This window comes from Echinops telfairi, unplaced genomic scaffold, assembly GCF_000313985.2.
Source record: "Echinops telfairi isolate 266 unplaced genomic scaffold, ASM31398v2 ScPeMD7_7420;HRSCAF=8458, whole genome shotgun sequence".
NCBI lineage: Eukaryota > Metazoa > Chordata > Mammalia > Afrosoricida > Tenrecidae > Echinops > Echinops telfairi.
The window spans coordinates 44,406,371-44,416,746 of NW_022111320.1; the positions used below are offsets into that span (position 1 = coordinate 44,406,371).

General features: G+C 45.7%; 1 protein-coding gene across 2 annotated transcripts in view; it reads left to right on the top strand.

Moving 5' to 3' along the window:
* The window catches only part of METTL6 (methyltransferase 6, methylcytidine), a 13,269-nt gene extending 4,543 nt beyond the window's left edge, over positions 1-8,726 (top strand). For both annotated transcript variants that reach the window (XM_045297681.1, XM_045297682.1), the window contains exons 4-6: positions 2,927-3,097; positions 7,964-8,105; positions 8,489-8,726. In XM_045297681.1, the coding sequence (XP_045153616.1) occupies positions 2,927-3,097; positions 7,964-8,105; positions 8,489-8,676 (501 nt within the window). In that variant the 3' untranslated portion in view covers positions 8,677-8,726. The remainder of the gene's footprint in view (positions 1-2,926; positions 3,098-7,963; positions 8,106-8,488) is intronic.
* Positions 8,727-10,376: the final 1,650 nt, after the last annotated feature.

Genomic DNA, 10,376 nt, shown 5'->3' on the forward strand with positions numbered 1-10,376 from the left:
CCTCCTAGTTCTTTCCTCTATTTCCTTTTCCTCTTGTCCCGCTATCATACTCAGTCTTCATTTGGGTGTCAGTAATTCCTCTCGGTTACATTGCCCTTGATCAAGCCCTACCAAGCCTCTTACACCCTTCTTGCCACTGATTTTGGGTCACTTGTTGTTCCCTTGTCCCTGGGTTTGAATTGGTGTTAAGTTTCCTGTTTCTGTACATTATATGTACATAGACAACCATGCAGCTTTACTTAGAAGGCATTAAAGTCTGGCAATTTCACTATTAGTAATGCTAGTTTGAGAACTGTTTGACTCATTCATTACAAAAATATTAGTCTTGTGCTCTTAGCAAAAAAAGTTAGCAACAGGTAAAATAAACTTTACATAGTTTTAGTACTAGTTGGGCTTTTAAAAATAAAAGTTAACATTGTACTAAAACTTGCTTTCCTTCTATCTCTATTATGTCTTGCACAGTTCTTCATGTTAGTACATATAGATTGACCATATTTTTGTTTACCGTTGTATTGTTCTGTATAATGGGCATGTGATACTCTTATTTCAATAGTGCTAAAGTGACTATCATTGTGATATGATGAACACACGCTCCCTCAAACACATGTGTTTCTCTGTGGTGAATGATGTAAGAGTACAGCTCCTCGGATTAAGAGCAAACCAACAAACAAATTAAAAAGCACATTGGAATTTTAATAGATAATGCTGAATTGCCTTCTGAAAAGGTCTTAGTGATTTGTCATTTTTGTACCAATAAAATAGAAGTACCTTTTTCATTGCCACGATATGTGTTATTCTCAGTCTTACTTTTCCCAATTTCATAGGCAGAAAGTTAGATCTTCATATTCTAACTTGTTTTTCTCTGCTTACGAGGGAGGCTGAGGACCCTGTCAAATACAAAGAAGCATTAGTTTTACTTCCTATGTGAGTCTCAGTATTTAATGAGTTGAACCAGTGTTGAGAGCCTGCTATCTGCCAGTCACAGTTTAACACCAAGATTAAGCAGCAAACAGACAAACACCCCCAGCCACGTGGAGCTTAAATTATAGGAGTACCCTTTCCCATTGTTCTCTGTGGTTTCTCTCCAATTATAATGTTGCAATGTCAAGCTCATTGATATTTTTCTTTTGAGGAACTAAGATTTTTATCTCCAACATTGTTTGAGTGTTTTACTCCAAGCATGTAGACAGCCACCTATCTGCTAGAAGCCCTGGTGGCACAGTGATTACAAGTGGGCTGCTAACTACAAGGTCAGTCGTTTGGAACTACCAGCCACTCCGTGGGGGAAAGACCAGGCTGTTGGCTTCCTAAAAACTCACAAGGGAAAGGTCATTTTGAGTCAGCATCAACATAGTGGCAGTGAGAAGTGAGAACCATATGTTTCCATTATTTGGGTTATTCTATTTTTAATCTGAGAAAGTTCAGATCTCATTTCTCAAAATATTTTTCTGGTCCCATATCCATTCTCTCTCTCTCTCTTGCATTCTTAGTTTTCTTGGTGAGATTTTAATTCATTTATGTTTTATCATCCGATATTGCCCCATAGTCTCGGCTGCTTAATTTTTGTTTTCACTTTTTCCTCTTGTATTTTCAGTTTGCATAATTTCTGTTGTTCTGTCTTCAAGCTCAGTGATTATTACCTAGACTCTGTTGAGTCTGCTAATTAACTCATTGAAAACATTATTTCTGTTACGGTGTGTTTTGTTTTCATTACGCCTGTCACTTCCACTATTTCCATTGCCTGTGTCTCTGCTGAAATGACCTAATCTTGCATGTTGTCTACTTTTCTTAGAACCTTTAAATATCTGAATCATTGGTTTTTAAATGTCTAGTGGGACAGTGCAGGGGAAAGTTGAAGCTTTCTGCTCCCATAGATTTACAGTCTTGGACACCCACAGGGGCACTTCCACTCTGCTGAGTCAGAACCACCCCCATGGCTGTGAGTCTTCATAGTGCGAACATCTGTGTCGTATCTGAGTCCTGGGGTTTTCTTTGCTTCAGATTGGGTTTTTTCTTGTTTTTTGATATACCTGACACTTTTTGTCAAACTTCTTTTTGTTTGTCAAAGTCAACATTTTCAAAGAACATTATTTTAATCCCTTGAGGATGCTTGGGCATGGGGTAAATCAAAGCAGTCCATAATTCTGTGGGGGAAATGTTCAGACTTACTGCCATCGAGCCGATTCCGACTCATAGCGACACTAGAACAGTAGTGCTGCCCCGTAGGCTTCCAAGACTGTCTAACGCTGTGGGAGTGGAAAGCCTTGTTCTCCCAAGGAGTGGCTGGTGATTTCAAACTGTCCCTGTGGTTGGCATAGCCCCGCATAGCCACTACGCCAGGGCTCCCCAGGGCAGCATTAGAGAGGTGCAAGCACCCTGTCAGAAGTGTAAAGACTGAGATGAAGGATAGGTTTGAGTATTTTTCAGTAAAGGTTTCTGTGGTTTTATAGCAATGCTTTTTGACAACCTTGTGTTACAGGCACATCTCAATGAGAGAGAGTCGAAGGACTTCTCATAAGATTGGGGTTCATACTGGAGAGTGATTCAAAAGAGTAAGGAAGCAGAGGCCACTTGTGGGTTATCACTTCTCAAATTATATGCTTCTAAATGGTTCAGGTTTGATAGATGGGTGAAATGATTTATTGAAATGAACCCTTACCTCTTGTAATATGTTGAGGGGGGTTGAAAAAGGTTTTGGTAAGATGGCATTAAGAGATAATGGAATTTTCCACCCTTTTGAAGCCCCTCGTAAATATGGCACATTATTCCTAGAAGAATGGTTTGGTCCTCAGTCCTTCCCTGGAACAGAGTGAGTGCGCATGTCTGTGGAGCAGCACACGGGGAGATGGACTCTCCTTTTGATGCTGCCTTTTTCTATATTGATGTGGCTCTTGGATTAAAACTGTGTTTCCTGTTCCCTCTCTAGCAAAACCCCTCCTATGACACAGAAAGATGCAAGGTGTTCCAGTGTGATCTGACTGCCGACGACCTTCTGGAGCACGTGCCCTCCGAGTCTGTGGATGCTGTCCTGTTGATTTTTGTGCTCTCGGCTGTTCACCCTGACAAGATGCACCGCGTCTTACAAAACGTTTACCAGGTAAATGCGGTGGGGGTTGCACATGCGCACCGGCCATCCCAGTCTTCCTACCCTGTTAGATCCACAGCTTCCCACCATCTCACCAGGTAGGCTGTGCCATCAGTGCCCAGAAAGAGCTTAAAATGACTCCCCCACCCCCGCCCCATATCTGCCTTAGGCAGTGGCTCTGATGCTGCTCTGATGAGCATGGCCAGTTCATTACTGAGATAATACCTGCATCATAGAATTTTCTGAGCTATGTATAAAGTGCTAGCCCAACACCAAGAACATGGCGAGCGTTTTTTAAGTCGGTCATAATTGTTGTGGCTGTTGTCCCTCCCACCGTGTTGCTCTTGGAGGAGGGAGAAACTGGTGGCCACTCAAACTGGTGGCCACCAGGAGGCTGCCGTAGCAGGCCCGAAATCAAGCTTCACACATTAGTCTGGGGAGCAGCCCCCTCAGCTCCCATCTCTGAGACTCAGTCTCCTTGTCTGTAAAGTAGAAGCTCCTCCCACAAAGTCATGGTGAGAGGCAGATGAGGTGATGCGTATGTGAGGGTTTTTCAACAACTACAGAAGAAGTGTTCTTATTTACATTAACAGTCGGCAGCTGTTACTTTATTTAAAAAATTAACTAAATCAAGGAACCATTTAAAATGATGCGTGGCTCGTTTTATTGAAATATGTGCACCTCTGTTGCTTCATCACTTTTTGGCTGAAGGCCAAGGCCGTTTCTTTGTGTGTCTGAGCACTGACTCCCTTTCACGCATTACCACACACGTAAAGCGATTTGCTGTTATTAAAAGTGGAGCAAACATTGACAAACAGTTGGAAAATGTCTTTTATGTTTTCACCTGGGCATTCACGGTGGGGTCTCATGCCCCTTGTGAAACAGCGAGCTGTTCAGTACTGCATTATCAGGGCAATAACTCAACTTCCTTTTCGTAGAAAATAAAGATGCTTTCTAGTCACATTCCTAGCTTTATAATGTATGTAATTATAAAACCAAGCACACCTAGTATAAGCCAGCGTGGGACCAAACCCAGTGACTCCCGGTGAGCGTGTCGTCCTCGAGGGTGGGAGGTGTCCCTGCCATGGGCAGGTGCATGACCTAGAAAGACTGAGGACCTTCAAGGTTCAGTGAGCTCATGGGCTTCGGTCCTCCGCCTCTCAGGGGGAGAGCAGAACATGCCACAAGGTAGAAAAGGAGGTGTTGGTTCAAAGTGCTTTATTGCACTTAGAGCTATATATTCAAAATGCAACCCTGGCCTTAGTTATTGTAAAGTAAATAGTGTGGTAGAAATTTTAAGACACCAGAAACCCATTAGATAATTAATTTTTCCTGTGGAAATGCACACACTACCAGACAGGTTGTAGCTGAAATCATGTAACCTTATAAAGAGTTTATCTGACTCAAAATCGATTCAGTGGCAGTGGACCTTGGAAAGAATCTGTTGTGCAAGACCTGTCCATTGAGCATATGGTATGAACCCCTTCTCCAAATTTCTTTAAAGGCCTAAAAGAAAAGCTATGATTACAAAAAAAAAAGCTATGATTACAAGGGCAAACTGTTGAAGTAAGTTAGAAAATTTGTTATAAGACAGATCTATAATATGAGAAATAAATATGCCTTTTATTAATACACTATTAAGATCTAGTGGTAGGTCAAACAAATACCGTGCTTTTGAAGTAGTGGTGAATGCAAATCGTCAAGAGCTATACCATGGGATGGAACTATCTGTGACTTAGTGAGAACATGCTCTGTTGTTAATACTTAGAATGAAGGCGTGCTAAAGGGCGGGAAACCAAAGGTGTACCTTTTTTCCTACCTAAGTTCACACGCAGCTGCTGTCCAGTCAATTCTGTCTCTTGGCAACCCGATAGGGTTTCCAAGGCGGCAAATCCTTGCTGAGCAGATAGCTTCATCTGTCTCTCCCAAGGAGTGGCTGATGGATTTGAACCACGGACCTTGAGGTTAGCAGTCCACGGCTTCCCCATAGTGCCTCCGGGGCTGGTGGTTTTAAGCTGCTGGTCTTGTGGTTAGCAGCCCAACTTGTAAGGCATTACCCCACCAGGGCTGCTTCTGGAGGAGAATGGTGACCTGAAAATAAGCCACATTTACCATCAGAAGACAGACTTCAGTCTTCCCTATTCCACCTGTCTGCCGTGAGACCTCAGGCAAGTCCTGAAGATTCGTTGTCATTGTAAAGTAGGTATACTCAGTCTACTCTTGACGCGAGGTGCAAACATGAAGGAATGTTGCATTGGAAAATGCCTGGTAAATGATGCAGCACCATGGTCAGAGGCATTAGTCTCCCACTTACTGTTTTACAGACAAGGAAGCTAATTCAGAGGGACGAAATTACTTCTTGGTCGTTCAACTCGTTAGTGGAAGAACAGAGTTGAATCAAGACTTCCAAATTCCTGAGTGAGTGTTGTCTACCGTCCATGCAACCTTGCCCTTCTTCTAAAGGGAGGCTTCTAAGAAGATTTCAGAATGTGGTCTCCTCCATAAGTCACGTTTTTAAAACTTAGGTTTTTCAGCAAAGTAAAACGTTTTTTTCCCATGAGACTCTTCACTGAGTACCTTTAAAATGCCCGCTGGGAAGTTTTGTGGATGAGTTCATAATATGCTTGGAAAGATGAAGTGCACAGCAAATGATGCAGGAACATTAATAGCACAGCACATACCATTTACACTCCTGTATAAGCCGAGCTTTTCAGCACATTTTATGCCGTCTTGGTGGTAAAATTAGGTGCTTCCGCTGATACTCATGTCGGCTTATACTCGAGTATATATGATATTTTTTTTTTTTAAACATTCTGTTTTGAATTGGGCTACAAAACAAATCAGGTTTCCACTCAGCCGTGCATACCTGTCCTTGTCCTTGATTTCATGTCATTGGTTGCCGCCCCACAGTGTGCCACACTTCCGCCCGGGTTTCCCCTTTCCATCCTGCCTTCTTTCCTCACCCTGCCGCCCTTCTGAACCTCGTCTTTGGGTGTCTCAAAGGATTGATTATGCTGAGGAAGTGAGGACCAACCTTGTGTGAAAGCCTCCCCATTATTTGACTGAAACAGGAGCCACGTTGGTGTGTCCATTTCCAGACCTGCAGGGTGACGTAGAGCCGTTGTCTGGGGGTGATGACCAGTCGTCATCCCACCAGTAAGCCTGGGGTTCTTTATGACTTTTGGGTTTTATTCCACATTTTCTGCCTACTCTATCGAGGCCCTTCTCACGTGATCCCTTTCCGAGTGATCCGCAGCAGTATCCGGGTACCATCTAGTTCTTCCGATTTCAAGGTGATGGAGAATGAGGTTCACATGGTCCATTAGTCTTCTGGCATAGCACATACGTTTTCAAAGGAGAAAAACATGGATGACAATAAGTGGCACGTGTCCATTTGAAAGTAAATATTTTTAAAATCATCTTGTGGATGAGATGGGTCAGAATGACAAGATTTCAGCTTAGTTCCGCCTTTGAAGTTCCCTGTCATTGATAGGTTACACAATTTGAAAGAATTTTCCTATCACAAATACTACTTTTCATTTTGAAAAGCATACAGCGTGTTTTTGCTGTGTAAGATCAGAGCTATCATACTCTATACAGCTAATCTTGCCTTCGAATCTTGGAGACTCGTCTACTCTGACAGGTGAACTGGGAAAGGCTCAGCTGGGGGATGCACCACTTGGTGCTCTCACAGACCCCTTTGCTGAACAACCTCCATCTTCCTACCCAAGTCACCATCCTGTGTGAGCCTGCCTCTTGTCAGTGGTGTGAAGGGGCCGTGTTGCCCATAGTTGTGTGAGTCCTGAATCCCCAACTCAGTAGCTAGCTGGTGATCATCAAGCAAATCATGCAGCTTCTTAGCACGTCACTGTCCTCGTCGCACATGAAGATATTAATAATGCTTCTTCCTGCCTTCTTGTGAAGATTTGGTGAGACATGTCTGGTGAACCGTGGAGTACTAGGCGTTCATCAGCTAGTAGCACCGTGAAGAGCTCACCAAACAGGGAAGCCAGACCCAAGATTCAGACTGAGGAAAGTCAGCGCAAATCAGTGAAAAGCAGACTTTCGTGACAGTTTTTTAAAGGGGTGGTTTGGTTAGGCATTGTAGCCCCGAGGAAGGTCATAAAGGGTTGGAAGAACATTTTGCCACGTAGAGGTCCCAGAATGTACTTGAGCGACGTCGCTACATTTTCATTTAGTTGTGACACCGCTCCTCTGAAAGTACTTTCTGATGCTCAGAAAGTACCTGTGGTTCCTGGGTTCCTGCCACGTCCTCTCTGCTCCTTTGCTTGTGTTTGTTGCTGCTGCCTCCAAGTTGAGTTAACTGCTGTGTAACAGAGCAGAGTGATGCTCCGTGAGGCTCCACTAGCAGGTCCTTCCCATGTACGTGGGCGTGGGCACAGACAGCCCCCCGGCTACAGACAGACCCTGCTCCTAAGGCTGTTTTTATAGTTGAATCGGTAGGTAAACACAGCTCACCACAGTTCCCATCTAACCTCATATGTTTGTCTTAGTCTAAAGTAGGTGTGTACCTTTCTGTGCATAGTAAACATTAAAAAAACACTTGCAAGAACATGAGAAAAATAACACACTAATAATAGGGATAATGCTGCTGTTTGGCTGCATGGCTCAAAGTAGCACCTGGTTGTTATTACGAGCCATTGTATGTACCTTTAATGCCATAGCTTGTAACTATAGGTTGTATGGGCACCGGATGTTCATAACCCAGGGACTGCCTGCATTTCAGTTGCCCCTTTCATAATTATCACAATTTCTAAGTTACTGTAATCTCTAAATTCATCAGATTTTAAAAGCTACAATAAGCTCTATTAGACGCAAGCTCTCCCTGGTAACCTGCAGCCTGCTTTTGTCTCGTAGGTACTGAAACCTGGCAGGTGTGTCTTGTTCCGTGACTACGGGCTGTACGACCATGCTATGCTCAGGTTTAAAGCCGGCAGCAAGCTTGGAGAAAACTTTTATGTCAGACAAGATGGAACCAGGTCATACTTTTTCACCGATGGTAAGATGAATGGGACCTCACCTTAAAATGCTGTCTGCTGTATTTCCAGTCCTTTGCACTGTCACTGGTGGTGCTGGCTTGGGCGGGGCTGGCAGCTGTCCTGGAGCTCATGTGCATGAGTCCCTGGACCAGTTCTCTCGCTGAGCCTCTGGAGCAACAGACATGAGCCCTGCACTGGTGTGCCCACAAGCCGAGTGACCATGTCAGGGCATCTGGGGGAGGGGCAGGCTCTGACTTGCTACTGAACGCCTTGCTGAGACCTGTGCTGAATGAAGGGGGGAGGGGAGGGCAGAGGACAGAGTGGGTGCGGCCCCTGCCCCTTCTCTCAACATGGATGTCAGGCCATGATTAAGCCATGAACACTGTTGACCTGTGTCCTGCAGAATTCCTGGCTCGGCTCTTTGTGGACACTGGCTATGAAGAAGTGGTGAACGAGTACGTGTTGCGGGAGACTGTGAATAAAAAAGAAGGCCTGTGTGTGCCCAGAGTTTTCCTCCAGAGCAAATTCCGGAAGCCTCCCAAGAGCCCAGCACCCACCTCCCATGACCCTGACCCCGGGCACACGGCCTGACATGGAGGGCCCTTGAAGGGGAAAGTTTAAAATCTTTTTTTTACTTTGTATATTTTTATATTTAATGCTTTCTTTTAATGAGCATGTCTAATTTTTGTATTAAAAAGTGTGTGCACATAAAACTCCAAGGTCTAAAAGTAAAACCCTGGTATAACATCATGCAGCCATGCTGTTGGCCTGTGAGATTCCATGAAGGAACAGAAGCCGGCCCTGCGGGACTCAGAGGTGCCTGCAGGCAGCATGTCAGACAAGGCCGTGAGGACTGGGCCAGATGAACTGGGATGGGAGGCAGATGATCCAGATGGAGCTGTGGCGTGAAGGAGAAAGGGTTTTCTTGTCTTCCCAGTGTCACTGTGCTGCCTCACTCTGACACCTTCCATACCTGGGAGGGGGAGGGGGTCACCACCTATGCCCCCATCTGTCCAGTGCCCTTTCTTTAGGACAGGATGCCCAGATTTGAATTCCAGAGCTGAGGGGCTGTCAGATTGGACTGTCCCAGCTAGCTGCCTGTCCAAACATGATGGAGTGACTAGGGGGTAAGTGACCAGCCCGGTGTGCTGGTGGGATATGGGGAAACCCCTGGCATTGTCCACTGGCCTGCTTCCTGAACTGAACACCCACCACACAGTGACGGACTTTTTGAAATCCAGTCACAGTTGTGTTCTCTAAGCCCTTGCGTTTTCCTGTTTTTGAGAATGTTGGCTTGAGTGCGTTGACGTGTGGTCTGTGAATGTGGGTGCTGGGCCCTTCAACCGCTAACCCCAGCTGGAGAGGAGTCTTGGTCCCCTGGTGGGGAAGAGGCTGCTGCAGGCGCCTGGAGAGACGGACGCTTCCTGGGTGTCTTCACTCCCTGGGAGGGGGCCGGGGAGCAGGCGCCTGTGCTATCCTAGACAGGCGGAGCGAGAGGAGCCCTCCGGCTGGCTTTGCATGTTCTCCCCCTTCCTTTGGAGGCTGGCAGGCATCTGTGCGCACCACGTGAGGGCGACACTGGAGTAGCAGTTTGCCCTTGGCGACATTATCAGAAATCCACCTGTAGAAAAGGTAGATCTAGAGGGCGGCTCATAGGCCTCACTGAGCAACAGACTTGCAGGCCTTGCCCCAAAGCGGCTTGTGGGGACTGCAAGGACCAGCCCGGGCCTCACTCCCAGTCCAAGGCTTCTTCCACCACCCTCCTCCTCCACAGAAAGAAGCGCACTCCAGCCTCCGCCCCAAAGCGCTGCAGATGCCCTCCACAGAAGCCCACCTGTCCACCTGTGGTCTCACCCATAGTGCTTGGACTTGAGTGGCTGAGCTGAATAAAGACTGCAGAGTATTTAAAGCAGACGTGGGAGCTGTGGGGAGGAAGCGCGTAAGCCTGGATTCAATGTCAGAACGGTGCCATTGGAAGGGACTCTGACCTCATTCCTTCATCTGTTTGCGCCTCTGATTCTCCATTTGTAGAGCCCCTGACTTGTTTTAAGGATTAAAAGGAAGTAAAGAGAAATAGAATTTGCGGCACAGACTAGACCCTCAATAGACATAGCACCATTCTCATATCACTCATGTTTTATAACACTTCATTGAAGTCTAACATGCCTGCAGACCTGTGTTGTCAGCTCATGACTACACAGCGAACACAGCTGTATGATCAGCATCCAAATGAAGCCACACAGCTAGCTCCCCAGACAGCTCCTGGGCTCTCTGGCATTGTCCTTTCCCCC